Genomic DNA, 25,264 nt, shown 5'->3' with positions numbered 1-25,264 from the left:
CAAAGCAAACAAAGACCAGAGCTATTGAACATTCTATTGCCATCTAAGGTAGAAGCTTATTATCCTCTTCAATGATAGGATTATTGATTGGTTTTTGACTATCAAAATGAGACAGATGTCGCGCCAGCTAATATGCCGATGAATACGACATGCAAGCACATTTTACACTATAACTCAGAATACAATTTAGGGAATTTACGGCTCATTCGAGCTGTACGGTCACATATTTAAGAAAGGGACTTCTGAAGAAGACATCTGAGTTGAAACAAGCGTATAATTTATTACACTTTTTAAGCAAGTACATATGGTGATAAAAGACCCACTTGTCTGTGCAGGGCAGTTTGAACACAGGACTTACACGTACAAGTCCAATGCCTCATATCACCTCATCAGACTATTTCACCCACTACTGTGTGAAGCCCTCCTTCAAGTAGTATTTTTCGTCTTCTGCTGTTCTTGCCCAAGTTGTTGTTTCCCATGTAGATGTGATGTCATCTTTCTTCTCTCTTCCTTTTTCCGGACCATGCCTGTCATTCTAATACCAGTATCTTGATCCATGTGTTGGCTTGTGTTCGTGACAGATGTCTTCAGTTTAGTTCTTTAATTGTCTCTACAATGTCTTTTACTTTGTTTGTCTTATTTCGATGTTTCTCACTTTGTCATCCATTGAGAGATGTAGCATATTTCTTTTCATAACATTCTGGGTCGTTATTAAATTTCTATTCCATATCCTATGCTGTTGACCGTCTGCTCCTTAGGTCATTGTTAATAAAACAAATTTATCCAGACGTACCTTGTCTTTGAAATTAGAGTGTATGCCACAGTGATTTGCCTTTTGGTTAAGGCGTGGGGTATGGGCGAACTTGAAGTACCGGTATCTGGAGAGGGGAAGCAATGAGTTACCCCAAATCACAGCGGCAGGTAGTGACTGGGCCGCCGAGTGCTAATATATATTTATTTTGGAAGGTTCGTGTTTGTTTTAAATTTTTGGGCGTTTTTCCAAAATTTGATATTTTTGGTGATATTTCAAAAAAGCGACATGCCAAAGACAACTCTTTGGGCACATAGTTTGTTATTGTTATTGCAGTTCTTTTCCACATACCTACGTTAACATTCGATTGGGTGATTTACTAATATTATATATTTTATGACTGCAATTTGGCATTTTCAATGCGTTTTACACGTATCATGAAATTAACGCAAACATCTAGTCACGCTGCTTTTAGAATTTTTACCTGATCGTCGGCTTTTGCAGGCAACAGAATGCAGATTGGCTCACGATAGATGTCGTATTCCTCTATGTGGTTCACTTATTGATAAAATGAGTTTGCATTCCTTGTAACAACACACACATTGCCGTCTGGAAACCGGGTCTGGTACTGATTTTGGGACAGCCATAGACTTCAGCGCCGTATCAAATCTCATAAAAACCACACGACTGACGACTATGTGTTTATGTTTCCCGCACGAAAGCTTGTGTCTACATCTATTACTATACTTCTTTGGAAACGTTGACCTTTGACCATTCTTTGTATAACGCCCTGATATGACCTTGATATGATCACTTGATTGGGTACGTTATAGCATCCATTTCATTGAGTTGTTAGGACTTAGATAATACTACAGGGATACAATAGTTTAACATGGTGTGTGAGCATGGTGAAAGACTCATTATTGATTAGGCGCGGACATATTAAAGGCACAGGTCCTTTGCGTGTATAGCAGAACATTATAATAGAATGTGTGAATAGAATGTTTGGAATTTTGCAACTAAAATACTAACTGCATTCTGCATTATGTATTTATTTATTTATTTATTTAGGCCTATGCCTATTTATCTATTTACTGACTTATTTATTTATTTTATTTATTTGGTATATTAGTTAGTAGGCCTAGTTAGTAATATTCCATGATAGGCCTACGTCGGTTTATTATTGATTGTTGATAACTTGACAACTTGATTGATTGATCGATTGATAGTCATTTCACATTAAATTCCTAGTTTATAGGCCAATTTGAATAGCATCGTACATTAGATAAATAGACCTATCAGTATTGATTTATTCTATTCAGCAATATCAAGGATTACTATCAAACTTCTCATAGCTAATTGTCAGTTGGCTCAGTGGTAACGCAGTAGGTTTTACAACACGGAGGTCCCGGGTTCGATTCCCACCTCTGCCTATTTTTTTTTTTTTTTTTAAAAAAATGAAATTTCTGGACTGCAAACTTATTTGGCGCGCGATCTGAGCTGGTCCTTTTCTGGTGGCTGTGTCTGTTACAGGCACACTCCCTCTGGAATCCAAACCAGGTTCACGCTCATTACACCTCCCTTAACAGCAATTTCGTCTAATATCCATATTGTCTAAATCCAATTTGTCTAAACCCATGTGGTCTATAACCAATGCGTCAAATAACCATTTGCACAATTACCATTAGTCCAATAACCATGATAACCATTTAGTCCCCTACCCATTTAGTCTAGCCTGGTGGTAATGCAGACTACCCCAGCTGTCCAATACATTCCCACTAAATGACACATGCTAGTAACCAAAAAATTTTAAACTAAAAACGTGTAACCATTCTTACCCTCAGGTTCAGCATGTGCTCTTATCTCTTGCGCTGATTCCCTCAAAGCTTTCAAGAGTGCTGCCATGTCTGTTTGTGTGAGATCCTCAGTAAAGAACTTGTAGTAGAGCTTCGTTCCCTGTATAGCACCTAACCATCCATCTGGATCATAGCCTTTTTGTACAAGGAGTGGAATGACTTTCTTCTTCTTCTTGTATGCATACATTGCCTCTACAAAAATATAAGTAAATCAGACGCAACACCTACACATCAGTATTTTAGGTTTAAACCTTGATTAAGCAGACTCACTTTATGAGAGCACATCAAGTCATCAGACACATCAAATTGCATTCAAAATACGAGGAATGATATCACATAGTTTTGATTTTATGAAATTTGCGATATAATATAAATAGTTAAAATTATTTCCTTCATTAATATATTATCGTTCATCAATTGGTTAAACAGGTATCATGTGACCAAAAATAGTTTTAATTATGTTGCAAATCAGTCAAAAAACTGATTGATGCGATTGATGAGGGAACGGGGTACTATTAGAAGTAGTATTTCCCTGTAAATACTACTACTATTTCCCTATGAGCTCATTGCCGTGTCACAGCTCCTAGTGGTCGGTGCAACTCGCCACGTACGCGCGATTTCAGGGGCCCAAAAGCGTGGAACTGCTACGCGTAGCTTCTTTCTCGTTACGAGCAGCTGTTTGACCAATCAAAATAGTCAAATTTAATCACGTGGTTGGGTCGTTAGCTGCGAGTAGTATAGTGCTAGGTATCCTCTTTCACAATTATTATCTTGTAATTAATTTACGGAATAAGCATAGATAACGAGCGGGTAAGGAGGCCAAATCACAGCACGTGTCAAGAGAACATGTTGCTAATGCCTGGCTAAAATGACACAAAGCATATTTATTTAGTGTTTCCAAGTTTACACCGTGTTTAATAGCAAGTAACTTTATACTCGGGCTGTATTAGCGGTGCAGGGGATATGAAGGTCAAACAACAACTACTACTGATGTAAAGTGCTGTGTAAAGATATTGCAGGGAAAGCGATATCTCATGCCACTGTGTAAATATGGAGAGAGTAAAATGGGTCATCATTTTTTTGGAACGGGGGGTCCTAAATTTACAAAAGTCGGCATCAATAAAATTGCGGCCCTCACTATTTCGGCATCAAAAATGTTATGACCCCCGACTCCCACCACCGATACACCTTACCCCCTAGACAGGCTAAAATTGTATTGAAATCAGTCTTTTTGAATACAATAAACACACTATCTGTAGTCATCTTGTGACTCCTACATTTTGTCATTACCAATTTATGACCCCCTCCCCCTTATTTTTCTTTTCAAAAAAGTATGACCCCCTATATTTGGGATCCCCTTCCGAAGAAAATGATAGCCCCTAAATATAGAACAATCATCATTCTGTTCAGATATTACTTTAATAGCACCTCATACCATTTTTTGCTGATATACTACAGATATTTTCATTTACAAAAATTAAAAACGTAATATTTGTGAGAGAGGATGTTTACATCAGCTCCACGTGTTTAAAACCGCGAATCTGATTGGTTAATAAGCTGCACGTAACGAGAAAGTAGCTGGTCGAATCCAACCAAAAGTGTCCACGGGCCAAAAATAAAAGTCCGAAATAAAAATGTCTCCACAATTTTTTCCTTTTGCCCATTGATTGATGACATATTGGCCTTATAGGAACCAAAAGTGCCATTACTAATCTTGAAAAATAAATCCAGGACGTGTGATAGTAAATGTGATATCAAAACCCAATGTTACCTACGAATACCACTAGGATGCTTTCACTATCGCAATACTAATCAACCTAAAACAAATGGAATATTCCCATTAACGCTTTTTTCGTGTAATGTAGACCACAGGGTGTCAGGAAAATGCTAACTCAACCAGAAAATATTTGTTTTTATTTTTATAACGCGATCAATATGATCTTAGTCAATTTATGCTAGTTTATTTTTGAAAATGAAGTTTAGGTCAGTTTCTGTATTTTATTTATCAAATGAGTATGAATCAATTTACACATTGTATAAGAACGAGTATGATATATGTTTTCAAGAATATTAGGAATTATACGCATACACCTAACGCTTTATACAATGAAAAGCTGAAGAAACCTGGGTATTCGTAGGTAACATGAGCGATTTAACAATATCTATATTGAGTTTATAGGTTTAAATTTTGCTATTATGGTAATGAATTAATAAAATGGTAGTTTTTAGATCCCTTTCAGATGGTACGTCCAAATGAATAAATGCTATACCTTAGATCAAACATTTTTGATGCTTTTAGCAAGATTTTGACCACTTCATTTTGATATACAAGTAGTTAATCAGCAATTTTACATAATAAATAATTGTTGAATGAATCCGTATATGGGTAATAATAGTGTCCTGGGGTACCGCTTAAAGTTTTTGACAATTAATTTCCATTGGTAGGGACACTTCATTACACATGTCATGTATTATGCTGTATTCGTAAGTAACATTTCAGTATTTGTAGGTAAGAATTAGACTTTTGGTGGATATCGCAATCAAAACTTCATTTTATAAAGCACTTTGAATATATTATTTTCTTTATGTGCGTTTAGTGATACTTTAGACCCTATCATGTATTAATAATGTCGGTTCACAACGGTTGAAAGAGGATTGAAGTAAGAAACAAAGGCACTAAAGTGACTTTAATTTGCTTAATTGCACACAAATCGCTTAAAACCGTTATTGCAGACTTGTGAAGTCCATCTTGGAGTCAGTTACGTCTTGTGGCCTTTCGTTTGAGGGCAACTACAATTAGCTTTATACCAGGGTCCATCAATGTGTTGTCTAGATCATGAGACAATGAGAACAGTCGTTTTTCCATGGTATTCGTAGGTAACCTTAGCGAAAACGTCAAAAGTTACCTTCGAATAAATCAATTTGGACACAAATTACTAAGAAACCAGAAGGTCGGTAAACATTTAAAATGAAGCACACATGACAGTTGACAAATCCAAGTATTTATCCCCTTCTAATCTTCTTTGAATCTGATTTTTCTTTCAAATGAGCAGACCGTCGTCTATTTCAGTACATATTTTTCACCAATTAAGCCGTATTCAGTTTTGCATGGTGGGCATGTATGTGAATTCTAACTTTCATTGACATATGATTTGATAGCAAACATACAGGCCTTCGTTATGTACCAATATGTGCATTGGCATGAATGGCGGTGTTTCACAATACTGTCATGATGTCAAAGTGTATTCGTAGGTAACATTCGGTTACCGAAATTTACCTACGAATACTTGCTTTTATTGTTGACATCTCAGAAATATTTAAACGCAGGTTATTGAAACTTGGTAGAAATAAAGAGTGTATTACCCTGCACCTATTGCTTAACTATTGTTTACTATTCTCTCACTTTGTGGAAATGGCACAGCTTTTAACATGTATTCGGAGGTAATGCATATTTTTTACCAAACCTACCTTTGTGCCATTTAGAATTGCTGGCAGCTAAACACAATAATAAAGATGTCCGAATGCAATGCATTTCAGTATTGGACATATCAAAGCTTGTATCAATTACGCATTTATTAGTGATTTCCATTTTTAAAAGATATATCTAGTGCTATGAAAAATTGTATTCGTAGGTAATGTAAAAAATACCACTCAAAAAATTATCACAAAAATTCATAATTATGTACAAATATGTGAAAAATTGAACAGGCAATCTTTGAATACACACCTTTCAGGAAATCAATTTAGATTCAATCCAATTACTTCTTTTCATAACTGATTTAGATGTTTTTAAAAATACTTTAAGAAATATTTTGAAAAAATGGGTAAAAATAGCATGTTTTGGGGTCTCTGTGTCTAAGTTTTTCACAGAAGGGGTCTTATTATATATGGCGCGAAGCGTATGATCAAGGCGAATAAACACAATACAAAAACGAATGCCAATTGATTAATACTTTTAAGTTATAGCCCTGAACATGCCGTGTACACTTTTCGTTGGATTCGACCAGCTACGCGTAGCAGTTCCACGCTTTTGGACCCCTTGGCTTGCCATAGGTTCCGGGGTACTAATGTGTAGCAAGTCATGTTGTGTTGCCAATCACACAAGCAGCACAGAACTGCAACTACAATACGGCGGTTTCATCGGGCATTTAATCTGAGTTACATCAGGATCAGCATCTTAATATTGACGGTGAAATAACAGCGAACAGGGTTACTCGTTTCACAACGGTATTGCAGAGGTTGTAGAGGTCCAACAAAAATACTGTGCAAACGTTGCTATTCAATCTCTTAAACATTTATGATCACAAAATAATTACCTGTTCTGCAGCTTTGACTGTTCTTGTATGTCTCTGACATGAACATGAGGATTATATCAGATTTCTCTACAGCATCAGCCATTGCGATCAGGATATCATCTTCTACAGGAGACAGATATAAAATAACATGACTGTATCATTTTGTGTATGATTAGTACTAGTATATTCCCGGGGGAGTCAAAGGCAGAAGTTGAGATATCTTACTCATATCAGGAAAGTTGAGAAAGACTTTCTCAACTTTCCTGCTCATATCATCATCAAAAAGATTTATTGATTTGATCCTTTCAAAGGAGACAGGCCCTGAGGGATACGACTGATACTAAATGAAATATCAACACACCATAAAACCATAACAAAACTATATTAATAAAAAGCATATGAATTCCTACCCGTCTTCGCTAGAACTTAATAGAAAGACTAAAGAAAACATGTGCAAAATAAGGAAAAAGTGTCTCTGTAGACTAATGTTCCCTTATTCCCAGATCTATGCTCCCTCTGTCCCCTTTTCCCCAGATTTATGCCCTCAGCAGCATTTGCCTAAAAACTCACTCCCCACCCCTCCCAACCGGCTGCTTACAACATAATTTGTTTGTTAATTATTTGAAATGCTTAACAAACAACAACTCCAGCTTATTTCCATTGGGTTATGTAACAAACAGCACCGGGACGGATTGAGACAGTTGTGGGTTAAAGCCCTACTCTTTTCAAAACTGACTGCGAGATACATTTACAGGCATGGCTCTCTGTACAAAGGGCCGACGAAGGATGTAGTCTCATGGATCGTTTACCCAATTCTAAATTCACCATCGGTAGAGTGGAAGTCTGACTTTAATAACAGATGTTTATGGCAAGTATATTGCACAATAGAACAGAGAAACCTGGTTTTTCGTAGATAAACCTGGTTTTTCGATCGAAAAACCTGGTTTTTCGATCGAGAAACCTGGTTTTTCGGTGAAAAACCAGGTTTTTCGGCCGAGAAACCTGGTTTTTCGCCGATAAACTTGGTTTTCACTGATAAACCTGGTTTTCAAACGAAAAACCTGGTTTTTTGAATTCGATTGTCATAGTTTTTCGAAAAACCTGGTTTCTCGGTCGATAAACCTGGTTTATCAAAAACTATGACAATCGAATTTGAAAAACCTGGTTTTTCGATTGAAAACCAGGTTTATCAAAAAACTATGACAATCGATTTGAAAACCAAGTTTATCGGCGAAAACCAGGTTTATCGGTCGATAAACCTGGTTTATCAAAAACTATGACAATCGAATTTGAAAAACCTGGTTTTCCCATTGAAAAACCAGGTTTATCAAAAAAACTATGACAATCGATTTGAAAAACCAAGTTTATCGGCGAAAAACCAGGTTTCTCGGTCGATAAACCTGGTTTTTCAAAAACTATGACAATCGAATTCGAAAAACCTGGATTTTCGATTGAAAAACCAGGTTTATCAAAAAAACTATGACAATCGATTTGAAAAACCAAGTTTATCGACGAAAAACCAGGTTTCTCGGTCGATAAACCTGGTTTTTCAAAAACTATGACAATCGAATTCGAAAAACCAGGTTTATCAAAAAACTACATTGTATGACAATCGAATGCTCCTCAAAAAACCGGAATTTCCAAACCATTAGTAATGGCGACACACTTCATGGCGCGCGGGCATGGTGTGATCAACGAGGTAGAAAGGATAGAGCGCCCTGCTCGCCGAATCTGTGAAGCCGGTCTGGGTGCTGTATAGATACACAAACAGGCGCGTAGCCAGCATTGTCAGTCCGAGGGGGCAAACATCTTTATCGTCCCTAAAACGTCGTTATCGTCCCTATTCTTTTTTATCGCAATATCGCGTGTGCGTAGCACGCGAGTCTATTTGTTTTGGTAAATAACGAGCGCGCGTAGCGCGTGAGCCGAGAATGTTTGGGTTAAATCTCCCTTCTCTCCCTTTTTTTTTTCCTTCCGATCTTTCTTTCTTTCCCTGCTTCCTCCTCTTCCTCTCCTTTCCCTTCTCTTTCCCTTTTTCCTTCCCTTTTTCTTCCCTCTCCTTGTCCCTTCCCTTCTCTTTCTCCCTCTCCTTCCCTTCTTTTTCTCTTTTCTCTTCTTTTTTCCGTCCCCATTTTATAAAGGCAAGCACGCCTGAATCTGGTATTTCATCAGTGTTGCCACGCTAAACAACTCTACCACTTTTCGAAATTTCGCCTTCAGTCGCCGTTCCAGTAGCGCCGCATGGCAACGGGCGAATGAACTAGATTTAGGAGCGTGCTTGCCTTTATTATTCAGCAATTTTTTGATAAAAAAATGGTACACAGTAAAGTTGAATATGCTAAAACAAGTAATTTATTTAATTTTATTAATCCATACATGCTAGAGTAAATTCAGTTCCCATTTTAGTTGTATTTGATGCCCTCTTGATGCTGATTTTGTTAGGTCCCTTCATTTCATAATGGCTTATTCAGTGTGTAAAAAAACTATGACAATCGAATTTGAAAAACCTGGTTTTTCGATTGAAAAACCAGGTTTATCAAAAAAACTATGACAATCGAATTGAAAAACCAAGTTTATCGGCGAAAAACCAGGTTTCTCGGTCGATAAACCTGGTTTTCAAAAACTATGACAATCGAATTTGAAAAACCTGGTTTTCGATTGAAAAACCAGGTTTATCAAAACAAACTATGACAATCGAATTGAAAAACCAAGTTTATCAGGGAAAAACCAGGTTTCTCGGTCGATAAACTTGGTTTATCAAAAACTATGACAATCAAATTCGAAAAACCTGGTTTTTCGATTGAAAACCAGGTTTATCAAAAAAACTATGACAATCGAATTGAAAAACCAAGTTTATCTGCGAAAAACCAGGTTTCTCGGTCGATAAACCTGGTTTTTCAAAAACTATGACAATCGAATTCGAAAAACCTGGTTTTTTGATTGAAAACCAGGTTTATCAATAAAAACTATGACAATCGAATTGAAAAACCAAGTTTATCAGTGAAAAACCAGGTTTCTCGGCCGATAAACCTGGTTTCTCAAAAACTATGACAATCAAATTCGAAAAACCTGGTTTTTCGATTGAAAAACTCAGGTTTATCAAATCGAAAACCAAGTTTATCGATTGGATTGTCATAGTTTTTGATAAACCTGGTTTATCAGCCGAAAAACCAAGTGTATCAAAAAACTCTGACAATCGAATTGATAAACCTGGTTTTTCGATTTGAAAAACCTGGTTTTTTCGATCGAAAAACCAGGTTTTTCGATTGAAAAACCAGGTTTATCGACGAAAAACCAGGTTTTTCTGTTCTATTGTGCAATATACTTGCCATAGATGTTGCCAATTAAATTCATATCCCACCAGCAATGTCCCGGTAAGTTGTAAACGCCGGGAATCGAACCCGGAGCCTCAAGCACCAGAGGTGAGTCCTTTAATTAGGACACATTCACTCTCCCCAGCATTGGAATACTGTGTGGGTCTTTCACATGACATCCAAAAATATATATATCGGTAAAAAGTGACAATTTGCAAGTATACCAATAAATCTGTGATGGTGATTTCTAATGTTTGAAAATTCTTAAAGTGCTTGAGAATTTACGTTGTTTTTATGTTTACCAATTTAAGAACAAGTTTTAAACAATCTTACTCATATCAGTGTCGTCCATCCATACTCTATAGCCATTGTTAACCAAATCATCCCTGATATTTACTGCAACGTTCTTGAAATCCCACTGATAACTGATCATGACTTTGGCTGTGTTTGCTGTAGCTTCCTTTGGTTTCTTGATGGATTCTTCATATGATGGCGGCGCTTCTTGCGGAGTCCTCTCTCTTGCCGGCAAGAACTCAGACTGGTTGTTTTTGATTTCCCAATAGGCTACGCTACTGGCTTTTCGAAGATTTCTGTTTGCAGATTTTCTCAGACTATCCAACACTAAAAAGTATCAATACATTGGGTAATTCTGATATCAGTACATGTTACATTCTCTCATTTATTTATATTACAAATCAACACAATATCTACACTTGCCAAAAAGATATACCGCAAAACCTCGTCTACAAGCATATAAACATCTCAAAAAAAGTAACTAACCCCCCCAAAAAAATAATGGCCATTATTCAAAAAGGGGCTATTGTATTACAAATCTATAAAATGCGTTGGAAGCAGAATTTATTTCTGCGCATTTTGAAACCTCATTTGATACGATAGCCCAGAAAACAATAAAACACCGGTCGATTTAATGTAGTAAGGTCCAGATTTGAAAGTTGCAATTACATAACAAATTTTTACAATACAAAAACACTCAGATATCATTACACAGATTTCCTTCCATTACACTGAATGCAAAATCAATATAATACATACTGCAACTTTCAAATCTTGGGCTACATTGATTTAAATGTACTCTGTGACGTCAATATTTAGTCAATTGCTACAAATGAGGTGTCAAAGTGTGCAGAAATAAATTCTGCTTCCAACGTATGTTACAGATTTGTAATACAATCACCCGTTTTTGAATAATGCTCATTATTTAAGGGGTTTAGTTACTTTTTTTGAGATGTTTATATATTGTTTTTGATGAAAGCTAAATTAATACGATACATGCGTAAATATGGCAATACAATAGATTGGTCTTACAATTATACTTGTTTGTATATGCTTGGATCTGCAATTTATTTGCTCAAACTCCATAATGGCGCCTGGATTAATTTAGCTTTCGTCAGAAGCACTCTACATATGCTTGTAGACGAGGTTTTACTGTAATATATCATACACTCCAAAAACTGTGTTTAGCAATTAAACACATTCTTGTTTTCCTTGGTAAACAAGTTCAATGTTCAATGGCTAAACATTTTCCATCAATATCCAAAATGCGATCAACACCCGTCTCTTTGGTTTACTCTAAATGCTACCGTTTAGTTAAGCGACATGCCAGGCGACATGTTTAGATACCAAACATCAACATGTATATAATGTGTTTAGGATGATTCAAAGTGTGATAACTTGTAAACCATAGGGGCGGTGTTGATATTATCGGATTTGTTATGTGTAGGAGAATATGTATCAAAATATGAGACATTTCTCTGTAAAGGTACATGTAGATAATAATAACAATTTGGCTAAACGCCTAACGTGTTTAAAAGTGTTAGAACTAGGGTTTTAAAGTGTAGTTCGCAGTCAGGTTTGAACCCCTGACTGTCCAAATCCATCCCTGTGCTGTTTGAATATTCACAGTCTGGGTAAAAAAAGGGAACTGATTCTGATATTCACTAAATAGCAGCACTATGATCTAGATGAAATATAATATCGATTAGAACTTTTTTCACCACACCCTAATGTACTCTTTAACAATATCATCATATCTATCCATACCAGTTATGTAATACCTGGGCCTATTATTACTTACATAGAACTGCTTCTTGAAGTTGAGGAGATTTCCTGATGGATTCCACAAATGCCAGGTTCCACACGGCTTCAGCAGCAACGCACTGTTCCTCTTCATCAAAATCATCTTGTAACATGCGCACTATGGCAGGAATGCCACCTTCTTTCTCAATCACTAGTTTGTTGCTGTCATTTATGGCCAAGTGATTCAAGCAATCAAGAAGCTGCCTTGCAGTAAACGCGCAGTGAGAATGATCAGAAGATTCGACTGCTTCTTGAAGTGCCTCCACAATGCGTTCCACTGTTCCATCTAATGTTGCAAGGATACTACTTTCTGATTCATCAGCAACATATGCCAAGATCAGCATGGAGTAAAATCTGACAACATTATTTTCTGCTGCTAAGAATTTCTTTAAGATGGCAAATGCGTTTGCATCTCGGTAGATGTTGCGGTTACTGTGACATTGAGATATTGAGAAGAAAAGAATTCCTAAAATGAATGGATGTAAATCTATATCTTCAAGGTATATTTCATCTTCAAGGTATATTTCAAGTTTGCCTAGGCCTGCAAGTAACAATGGGATACTTTCATTTTTACCCAATTCAGCAGCAAGCTCAGGGCATACTTTACCATATATATATGCCCGATGGAAGGTACACAACATAAAGTCCAAATTTTCGAGTCCTTGTTGTTCCCATTTTCCTTTCTCCAGGAATCCACACAATCCATTCCACATTCTTGGGAACAGTTGACCATAACCTTGGTCAACCAGATACAGTGATATCTGTTTGTTAGTTATATCATTTCCCTTCTTGTGTGCATTCACTATGTTAACAAGAGCCTCCTCCACCTCTGTTGTGGCAAAATCCTCACATGTCTTGAGAATCTGAAGTGCCTTATCCAATGTTGGTTTTACTTCTTCCAATGTTGCCATTATTAGTGATAGCTGTTCTTGTGTATCTGTAATTCGATATTAAAAACAAAAAGTAAATTATTTCTAGTCCTAGTATCCTTGTTTAATGTAATTAATATCATGTTCTGATACATTTGTAGACTGATCTTAAAGCCAGATAATAGCATTTTCATACAAAATAGACTAGCATTTCTTTGCCATAAAATGTTAGCTTTTACTGTCAGATCTCCATTCAATTTTGAGCCGAACAACTGAGACAAAGCAAAGAAAATTGGAATTTATTACCAGTGTGTGTGTGTGTGTGTGTGTGTTCATTTATCATAAGGTTCGTTAATCATAATAAAAAGGTTCATCATAAGCGTCAATAGTTAAAATAGAAAAATGGACCGCTAGTCATAATATAAAACAGGTTCGCTAGTCATAATAAAAAAGACCGCTAGTCATACTAAAGAAACAGGTTCACTAGTCGTGATAAAAAGAAGGACCGCTGACTGAAGTTGAGTTTTGTAAGGGGTAAATTTTCTGAACACAGTCCTCATATTATCAAATTTATGCAATTTGAGGTGATATGTACTAAACCTAAATACCAATAAGTGTGGATCAAAATTGAAATGCACTTGTAATGTACCATTTTTGAATGTGGAGGTGCTTTTGAAAAAATGGCTCTTAAGGGTGGTACGTACTCAGAAATTTGAATGTATACAACACCAAGAAATGTGTACTCAAGCTTAGATTTTATTCAGAAATCAAGTTCAGTAAAATCTATCGTTTGAAGTGTAACATTCCACCTTCTATTCTCTGCTCACAGGACTCCTGCACCAGGACTGTAAGAACATAACTGGATGATGAAAGACGGGAAGTTCAACATTGAACATAAAAGTGTTGTTCTTCATTTTGTAACTGCAAACCCAAGAAAAACAACCAGTTATGTTCCATTAAAAGTGTTCCAAAGTAATATTCTGAACATTAATTTTCACATTTGATCTTCACTTCGACTCCCTGAAAAAAAAAATGCGATAAGTTGTTTTCACGCCAATGCATGATTGGATGTGACGTGGCCCCGACCGAGAGAATAGACAACTTACCCCAGAGTTAGGCTCAAAGATCTATTGTCAGTATGGCAGAATGTAGGTCATATTTTATATATTCATAATTACTCGTATTTTATTCACAGATCCTAGCGCCTTTCCTTGTTGTTCATGGTAGCCAGTGTGGTTTACATTTTACTATCTTACATTATCTTCCTGTATTATCTTCATAACTTCAGTGACACGACCTCGATGGCTATCATTTCCGGGATTATTTCTATACACCATGTCCAGTGAAGTGAGAGAGAACTGAATAGATGCGTGTTTGTCACACAGAAATTAACACAATAGAAATTAGCATCTCATGAACGCGCAACTAATCTTTAGAAATAAGACACTTTTAGACAGGATTTGCTCGTGTCTGGTGTGGTGGTATATACGTACCAATGCACCAATGCCTAGGTTTCAGTCGCCTATCCCGACTATTCAATTATCCCTGATATAGGATTTTTGGACCTTATTATTCTTGAATATCTGAGGTATAGGGCCTACCCACAAGTTTTTACATGTATGGTTCTAGAGATATGACATCATTAACATAAAATTTGCATATTTTTATGTACATGATATAGATTCATTCAACAGAGCATAACGGGAATGTAAATGCCCTCATTGGTGTATTTTAAATTTTTATGTGTGCATAAATAACACGTCTATTGAAAACAACAACAATAATATACCCTCACGATACATAATAATAATAATAATAAAAATAATTTGTTGATTAATTAAAAAAAATCAAATCGTATGTGTCGATTCAAAAAAGGGAGGCGGATGTTATGGAGCTCCGTACCTGATTTTATCATTATCGGAAGGTAGCTCCATGACCTCGTTAACCTAACCTTTTTTAACTACACTACGCAAAAAAAGTTTCTTTATGGTTAGGAAATTTACCCACTATTAAAATCTAACGACAATCCTGAGAAAAGATATGAATGTTTAAGTAACACGAGGTCGAAAAATAAAAATTGCAAAAAGGCCTATTCGAGTTTTCAGCATAAAAGAACACAAAAAAACCATGCAGATAACATTTTTTGTTTACTTGCTGAGCACATTTCAGGCATCATACTGCCGCGGCTTCCAACTTCACTTGAGATTAATCTCTTTTTCTTTCAGTACTTTGTGTGTCCACCGTTGGCTTCCCTTACAGCGGCCACGCGGCGTCTCGTGCTCCTAATGAGGTGTCGAATGTTACCTTGCTCAATCCCGTTCCACTCATTGATAACGATGCGACGCAATCCCACCAGAGTTGTATCTGTCTTTATCTTCTTTTTGACTCGTCTCTTGAGCTGATCCCAAAGGTTCTCCAAGGGGTTAAGATCAGGGCTTCTGGAGGGCCACTTAAGTGTCTCAATTCCTTCTGTTTTGGGAACATATTGAACATACAGTATTTTCCAAACTGCTGTAATCATGACCTGTTTTGAATCCCTTTTCCAAACCCATCTGTCAAAACGTAAATGTCTTAGTACCCACTCACCTTTGTTTTTGATCATTCATCTGCACAATAAGAAAAGAATTATCCAACATGCATCAAGGAAAATGCTTTAAATTCAAATTGAAAAGGCGGGAATAATGAAACCGTCTTCGATCAGTGAATCAGCTCTAAAACCATTGAATAGGCTTCTTTGCAATTTTAATTTTCGACCTCATGTTACTTAAACATTCATATCTTTTCTCAGGAGTGTCGTAGGGTAGTGATTGAGGTGTCAACATGCGCAGGACAATCATTCGCATACGATTATTTAGCAAACGTACAAAAGTAGTCGCTAGATTTTAACAGTGGGTACATTTCCTAACCATAAAGAAACTTTTTTGGTGTAGTTTATTTATGAGTCGGCGCATTGACGACTAAACCACAATCCAGGAAAAAAAGGTTGGCACACTTTGCCTGTCTTTTGGTATATCTCTTCCCCTGCTCCCCCAATTCAATGTTGGACCAAGCCACGTTGTCAACAGGTCCGTGAGACCCTCCAACATTGAAAGATGGGGAGTGGGGAAAGGATAGAGATAGAGATATAGGGGGGGGGGGAGTATGTACATTGCATGCATGTTTCACTCCCCTCTCCAATTATGATTGATAGGGGCACGCATATCCATTGTTTAGTGCAAGTGTGCCAACTATTTTTTTCCTGGATTGTCTGAATCAATTCCAAAAATATCCATCTAATTTCATATTTTGGCTTATAAAATAAAAACCATAAAAGGTATGGCCACCAAATTTGCAGGGAATATTTCTCACATTCATATCAATATATAAAATCCATATTAATACAAAATATTGTGAAATAAGGGATAAGTCAAAAGAATATTATATGATTACCATATCAATATATGAAATTCATATTAATGATATTAACCTATGATATAATGCTACTCAAGATGCATGTATATAAATATACGCCCAACAGAAAATATACAGTCAAAAAATCATACTTTTACGGCATCTGTTTCAGTAACTGTATAATTATTTATCATAAAGCAGGTGTTGGCTGACATTGTGCTCCACATTTAGGTCAGTTTTTGGCCGAGATAAATGACTTCGGGACAAAAACGACCGATATACATATAATGTAAAAGAAAAGAAAGTAATATTATATTAAATTTCTTTACTCTTCAAAGACGTGTATACCGTTCGATTTTGTCCCAAAGTCATTTATTCCGGACAAAAGCCAAACTAAATGTGGAGCACAATGTCAACCAACACCTGCTAAATGATAAATATACAGTTAATGAAACAAATGCCGTAAAAATGTGATTTTTGGACTGTATATCGTCTGTAGAGCGTATATTTATATACATACATATTGAATAGCATTATATTATAGTTTAATCCTCTTGAAGATACGGAGCTCTGTGGCGTAATGGTTAGGGCATCTGACACAGGCGCAGGTGACTGGTTTCGAGCCCCTGAATATATTTATATTTCTTTTTCTTTTCTTTATTATTATCATTCTACAATATTCTTCATCATTATATTTGTCATTCTATTAATCTTTGCCAATGGTCGTCTAATTTTGTCTACCTTTATTTTACGGCACTGTACAAATATCACCATAATTGCCGCATTGATGATGTTTTTTTTATATAGACATACGTAACATTGCCCTATCTATGATACAGGAGCAATTACATTAATTTGAAGTAATAACAGCTGGTTGAAAATTGCTCATTCAGTTCTTTTTACTTATCATTTGCATTAGAAGCATTTCGATGTAATACTGCATTTAAAATCATTCTTTCTTTTTTGCCAAAAAGTTCTCACGTAATTTCAGACCCAAGCCACGACGCAAAACCAGGCATTAGCGATGTTTTAATGACTCCCCAAATAAACAAATACATTTTTCTAATTGTTTTACTAATCTTAAATCCCTATCTTTTACATGTTTTTGTGTGAAATATGAAGTTAATACAACATCCCGTTCCAGAGTTATTGAGTAAAAACGGAAAACAGATGCAATATTTAGGATTTGACTCAGACATGTCATATTTTGGCTTATAAAATAAAACCATAAAAGGTATGGCCACAGAATTTCCAGGGAATATTCCTCACATTCATATCTATATATAAAATCCATATTAATACAAATTATTGTGAAAAAAGGGATAAGTCAAAAGAATATTATATGATTGCCGATTATTTTCGTAGTTTAAAGCTATGATAATTCGTCCAAAAATATGCATCTAAATTCATATTTTGGCTTATAAAATAAAAACCATAATAGGTATGGCCACCAAATGTTCAGGGAGTAATGCTCACATTCATATCAATATAATTATGAAATTCATATTAATAATATTAAACTATGATATAATGCTATTCAAGATGCATGTATATAAATATACGCTCAACAGACGATATACAGTCAAAAAGTCAGACCTTTACGGCATTTGTTTCATTAACTGTATATTTATCATATGGCAGGTGTTGGGTGACATTGTGCTCCACATTTAGTTCAGTTTTTGGCCGAGATAAATGACTTCGGGACAAAAACGAACGATATACACGTCTGTAAAAGAAAAGAAAGTAATATTATATTAAAATTCTTTACTCTTCACGGCGTGTATACCGTTCAATTTTGTCCCGATGTCATTTATTCCGGACAAAAACTAAACTAAATGTGGAGTTAATGAAACAAATGCCGTAAAAATGTGATTTTTGGACTGTATATCGTCTGTAGAGCGTATATTTATATACATGCATCTTGAATAGAATTATATTATAGTTTAAGCCTGTTGAAGATACAGAGCTCTGTGGCGCAATGGTTAGGGCATATGACACAGGCGTAGCTGCCCGTGTTCGAGCCCCTGAATATATTTATATTTCTTTTTCTTTTCTTTATTATTATCATTCTACAATATTCTTCATCATATTATATTTGTCATTCTATTAATCTTTGCCATTGTTCGTCTTTTTTTCTCTATTTCTACCTTTATTTTACGGCACTGTACAAATATCACCATAATTGCCGCATTGATGTTTTTTATATAGACATACGTAACATTGCCCTATCTATAATACGGAAGCAATCTTACTATAATTCACCAGAATCTGTCCATCTGTCTGTTTGTTTGCCTGTCCGCCTCTTTTCTCGGACACTGGGGGTCGCACGTTCCTCAAACTTGGTGGGTGGGTGTATCTTGACCCCAGGCAGAACGAGTTTGTATTGGTTAGTGGGTCAAGGTCACCCAAGGTCATCCAGGGGTCAAATTAGTAAAATCTGTTTTTCTCTGAGACTGGGGGTCGCACGTTCCTCAAACTTGACGGGTGGGTGCGTTTTGACCCAGGACAGAACAATTTTTGTATTGGTTAGTGGGTCAAGGTCACCAGAGGTCATCTAGGGGTCAATTAGTAAAAACTGTCACATGGGCATGAAACTTGGTGGGTAGGTGCATCTTGACCTAGGACAGAACAAGTTTGTATCGATTAGTGGGTCAAGGTCACCCAGGGGTCATCCGAGGTCAAATTAGTAAAAACTGTTTTCCGCCTATTTTCTCGGAGACTAGGGGTCGCACTTTCCTCAAACTTGGTGGGTGGGTGCATCTGGACCTCAGACAGAACAAGTTTGTTTCAGTTAGTGGGCCAAGATCACCCGAGGCCATCCAGAGGTCATCTGAGGTCAAATTAGTAAAAACTATCGTATGGGCATGAAACTTGGTGGGTACAGTCAACTTTTATAGTCAAATTTTTGGAAGGTCATTTTGGGGTCATCTGGGGTCACCCATGGGTTATCTGAGGTCAAATTAGTAAAAAATGTCGTATGCGCATGAAACTTGGTGGGTACAGTCACCTTTTGGAGTCAAATTTTTGGAAGGTCATTTTGGGGTCATCCAAGGTCAAATTACTAAAAACTGTCATATGGGCATGAAACGTGGTGGGTAGTCAACATTTAGAGCCAACTTTTGGAAGGTCATTTCGAGGTCACAAGGGGTCATCTGAGGTCAAAACTGTCCTATGGGCATAAAACTTGGTGAGTACAGTCACCATCAGCCAGGTAATCGCGACAGCCGAGAACCGCCAAATACGGGTAATAATAGCTGGTTGAAAATTGCTCATTCAGTTCTTTTTACTTATCATTTGCATTAGAAGCAATTCGATGTAATACTGCAATTAAAAGTCATTCTTTCTTTTTTGCCAAAACGTTTTCACGTAATTTCAGACTCAAGCCATGACGCAAAACCTGGCATTAGCGATGTTTTTAATGACCACTCCCTAAATAAACAAATATTTTTCTATTTTTTTTACTTATCGTAAAGCCCTATCTTCGTTCCAGAGTTATTGACTAAAAACGGAAAACTGATGCAATATTTAGGATTTGATTCAGACAATCCAGGAAAAAAAAGGTTGGCACACTTTGCCTGTCTTTTGGTACATCTCTTTTCCCGCTCCCCCAATTCAATGTTGGACCAACCCACGTTGTTCGTGAGCCCTCCAACATTGAAAGATGGGGAGTGGGGAAGTGTGAGATATAGAGGGGAGTCTGTACTTTTTGATAGGGCACGCATTTCCAACTATCTTTTTTCCTGGATTGCAGCTCGGCAAAGACTGCCCACCCATGTTGGGTCAGTTGATTGCGAGCTGGTCGGTCGACAACACGTCTTTAATCAGTGAGTACATTTTAAACATTATCAATTTGATTTGTAGTAACTTGAAATAAGAATTAAATATATTGCAAAGAAATTAATTTGTTGGTTTCAGCTAGGTTATTTTGTGTTTGATCTCGGTTTCCTCTTTTGGCGTTTAACGTCATAATACTCTTCATTCATTTCGCACGCCGTTCAAATAATATCAGTGACGTGTAGCGCGTAGCCTGAGTACCCAAAAAGGATTTTTATGAAATAAAATGGAATATTCTCATCAGTAGCTCATGTAATTTGGAACTCACCTTCCATAGATCAAAACATACTTGGGCTTCTCTTTCCAAGAGTATGTTCTTCTACGTATAAAGTGACATTGGGCACCGATGAAGGAGACCGAGGACTGGAAATATTCATATAGGGTCAGAAAATATAACAGAAAAAGTAGAACATTGACACATCTAACCTGCTTCCTGCCTGGTACATTATGTGACATGATCTGATGCACTCAGACCAAAATCGGCAATTATAAAAATTGAATTATTACCATCTTTTTCAGTAGGCCAAGGCAAGTGATGTTGAAATTCCGGCCGGAGTACCTATGAATATGTTCTTGGTTGACATTTATGAACGTTATGTCCATATTCTTATACCTTCTTATTTTTGCCTGTATGATGATGTCATTAATGCCAACTTTGTTATGATTGGATCAGATCGCATCATAATACAGGCCTATACAAAGAGTTTTGATTAGTAAATTTGAGAAAAGTAAACAAGCAGAGTCAGGGCAGGATCTGTGGTCAGGACAAGGTATGATCTGGAAGATTCCATACATCAAATCAGGCATTCTAATATCGCGCCTATTATGCATCATGCCACATATTTTTGTTAGTTAAGGGATCGGGTAGCAATATTTGTACAGTATTTTTGTGGGACAAGAGAGCACATCAGACATATCGAATTACATTCTGAATACGAAGAATGTCATTCTGATGTCAAATAATTTAGATTTTTGTGAAATTCGCGATATAATACAAATTCAGATTCAAATATTATGGCAAATTATTCAAAATTGATATTTTTGTCATTAAACAGTCCTCGATGTGAACTCTATCGATCTAATGATATGTACTTAAAATGTATGCAGCTGGGAGGAAAGCCGTCCATTTGACCTTTCGTATTTAAGATATACATCCCCCCAAAAGACATACAGATTTTAGGTCTTTTGGGAATCTTTATGTATATCTTCAGTACGAAAGGTCGAAATTTTCAATTGATGGTCTGTTTTACATTCCAGCTACATAGATTTTAACTGCATAATTATCATTAGATTTATAAAGGACTACTTCGAGGACTATTATATATAAAAATATCAACTTTTAATACTTTCCCAAAAAATTAGAATTATTTGATATCATCAGGACATGCCTCGTACTCAAAATACAATTCGATATGTCTGATGAGCTCTCAAGTCCCACAAACAATACTGGGCAAACAAAGTTGTCCGATTTCTTAAAAAAGCAAATTTAAGAAGTTAAGCCTGGAGGGTTGGTCTAGACTTCTCCGTAGTCCACTTGCCCATTGTGCTTACTCTTAATTAATTGATTTGTGCACAATTGATAGATGTTCACATCTGATCTTTTTAGTCACCGTACTCCCTCTGTTTGTTGGTGTAGGAGCAAACTTGGATGATCCCCTGATTAATTATGCTGACGCTTGGTACTCTTTTGACTCACATCCAACAACCAAATACTTGACTTCAAATGACAAATCAGTGCACAAAAGGATACACTTATAAGATGAAACTTGTCTTATTTATTACTACTAGTATCTGCACTTGGTTTCTTCTACACATCGAAGTCTTTTATTATGTTGAATCAGGTAAAAGATTGGTTTCTTTCCGAGAGCATCAACAACTTTACTATCAAATTTTCAACATGGCAGTCCAGTGCCAAATTCGGCACCAAATTACATGCTGGGCTGCAGGCTATTTTTAGCTTTAATTTATACTTCAAGGGCGCTCATACACAACACTTAAACAAACTTTGATTTAGGTAAATGGCATCAACAGTTGGCTTCCCAAGTGATTTTTAGATCGGGCTTTCGCGATTATTAAACGGGTAGATTCCAAAAATAGAACTGTTCAGTATTGAAGTGCCATTATAATATGAAGCATTTAATAAGCCTACGTATATACTTTACTGTTAATATAATTATAAACTTTTTCATACTAGTATTTGATGTAATAAAATAATATCAGTATAATATCGAGTTCAACTGAATGCGTTCATAATGATTATATAGCATATTTTTATTTATCAAAAATCGACTATTTCATAGTCTAGGGTTGGTCTAAAGGGATATGCAGACCAATATTTCTCAATATTAAGAAGACGAGACCCAGTGTGTCAAACTCCATTGTGTTTTGAATGACTAGTATCCAAGAAGAGGTTTCGGGAAGTTCATGTCTTAGCAATGGTGTCTTGTACTCATTTTAGACGTCTTCAACAATAGAAGAAATACACTAATAGAATTGATCACAAATCTTGTCTGAAAATACAGAAAAAGACCCTTAAAATGCCAATCTTAAAATGGTGTTGGCAGTCTAATCATGTTAATGGGCTATTCCAGAAATTAATGGCACCCCCTAAAGAATACACGTAGGTTTGTACCATAATTTTTTGGGAATTTCCAGACAAAAATTTTATTCAAATAAAAAAAATAGAAATTGCCATTTTGACAACAAAATTATTAAAAAATTGGAAATTCAAAGTGTCCCTAAAGAAGACAGGCAAGTTTTTGCCAACATTTTTGGGAATTCCCAAGCCTAAAATAAGAAGGTGTCTTTTTCTTGGGAATTCCCATGTCTTCTTTAGGGTTGTGAAAGTAATGACCATGGGGAGGGGGGGGGGGGGGGGGGGGATTCCCAGAGCAAAAAATTGTGGAAATTTTTTGGGAATCCCATGTCTTCTTTAGGGGGGGGGGGTGCCTTTAATTTCTGGAATAGCACATTGTAGGCGCTGGAATGAAATTGCAATTTTCTTCGATACCTCATTTGTTTGGCTCCAAATTAAAAGGGGATCAGCAAATCATTATGCAAATCACACATTATTGCTTTAATTTTGAACCGAACTACTAAGGCAAAGCAAAGAAAATTGGAATTTACTACCAGCGCCGATGTCGCCGTATCACTCCGTCGGTTACAGGACGACTTTGTTGTGTAGATCACCATTCCGCACGCCATGTACGTACTGTGTTATGAACATCGCGTATGCGTTGGACTAATATTTCCATCGTCATAATAAAACGACGGTTACTGCGTTTTATTCAAAACGCATGATTTTTGCAGGGTATGTTGGTTTGATAAAGTACAATATAATCGTATAAAACAACAGAATTGTGAAAAATATTGAGGGCGTCCTCAGCAAATGTTATAATATGGCTTTAAAGAACGTACGATACGTTTTAAAATGTTATTATATTTCATTGTCACTTGCAAAATATTTACATCCTACCAATAGCCCCTATATAGGTTTGTAACCTTTGGAATGTGATGAGTACCATTTATCAGAAGGAATAGCTAATTCAGTTCTTAAATACTTTTTCTAGGGCAACTGTGAACTTAAGGCACAGCTTGCCACTCATCTGGTAATCCGACCTCAACTCGTCTTCAAATTTAGTTGGATCTCTACAGTATTTTTCGTACATTTTTTCAAGATGGCTACCTTCCAAATCATCCAGTGTATCACAAAGGTCCCCTAGTTTCTTCTTCTTCAGCCAATCCTGGACGTCGTTTTCAGTCCAGTTGCGAACAGACGACTTGGAGCTTGGTGGGGGTGAAGCATGTATTCCTGTTGATTGTGTGGCTGTAATTGGGCCTAGAATAACAAGAATTCAATAACGAAAATAGGTAATAGTAAATCTGACATCTGAGAGGATATTCACTGCGATATCTGCTATGGCAGGACTCATGGAGGAGAGGTTAACTGATACTGATATCTATTATAGCAACAAAACTTTGAGATGTACATGACATACTCGTATAATATCAAACGATAGTATAACCATCAGTGGCGGCGCCAGGAATTTTTTTCGGGGGGCATTGGGGGGGGGCAAGGTGAATTTCAGAGGGGGGGCAAAATTTTACAAATTTTGCGCAAAATTGCCGCAAAAAGTGGAAATTGACGTGATTTTGGGGTTTTTGCCTCAAAAGTGGGGGAGGGCAAGAAAAATATTCCTTGCCCCCGTAGCGCCGCCACTGATAAGCATAAATTACAAAGTAAAAAACTTTTCATCATTCTTACCATCATGCTCATCATGTGCTTTTCCTTTTTGTGCCAATTCCTCCAAAGCTGTCAAGAGTAAGGGCATTTCTGTTTGTGTCAGATCATCAGAAAAGAACTTGTAGTAGAGCTTCATTCCTTGTAGAATACCCAGCCATCCGTCTGGTTTATAGTCTTCTTGTACAAGGAGTGGAATGACCTTCTTTTGCAGTTTGTAAGCATATTCTGCTTCTACAAATGAAACAGGAGTGTACCATTTACAATCTACTTTCATTTACAGTATTGTCACATAAGTGACAAATCAATAAGTAAAAACCTAAAAAACTTAAAAAAAAAACTAAAAAAACAACAACAACAAAAAACATTCTTCAAGTAAGGAGGCTGTCATTTTCTTCGGAAGGGGGGTCCCAAATTTACCAAAAAGTCGGCGTCAAAAAGATTGCGACTACCCTATTTCGGCAACAAAAAGGTTTATGACCCCTTGATACCCCTTACCCCCTAAACAGGCTAAAATTGTATTGAAATCAGTCTTGAAAGTCTAGCCATCATAACTCTTGTGTGATGTGAAGTTCAGTATCTCCCAAAGATCTTGGAATTAGTATCTCCTAGATATAC

General features: G+C 36.5%; 1 protein-coding gene across 2 annotated transcripts in view; it reads right to left on the bottom strand.

Annotated features, from left to right (window-relative positions):
* Window positions 1-25,264, bottom strand: part of LOC140171427 (uncharacterized) — a 443,410-nt gene that overhangs the window by 412,491 nt on the left and 5,655 nt on the right. Inside the window, exons 5-6 of one of the 2 annotated variants that reach the window (XM_072194686.1) lie at window positions 24,671-24,880; window positions 23,282-24,244 (exon numbers count right to left, since the gene is read on the bottom strand). The exons of the other annotated variant lie outside the window; for it this stretch is intronic. Of the exons in view, the coding sequence (XP_072050787.1) occupies window positions 23,952-24,244; window positions 24,671-24,880 (503 nt within the window). The 3' untranslated portion in view covers window positions 23,282-23,951. Of the gene's footprint in view, window positions 1-23,281; window positions 24,245-24,670; window positions 24,881-25,264 lie in introns of those variants that run through there. 2 annotated transcript variants of the gene reach the window in all.

This window comes from Amphiura filiformis, chromosome 15 (assembly GCF_039555335.1).
Source record: "Amphiura filiformis chromosome 15, Afil_fr2py, whole genome shotgun sequence".
NCBI lineage: Eukaryota > Metazoa > Echinodermata > Ophiuroidea > Amphilepidida > Amphiuridae > Amphiura > Amphiura filiformis.
This window is presented reverse-complemented; position numbering and strand designations above follow the sequence as displayed.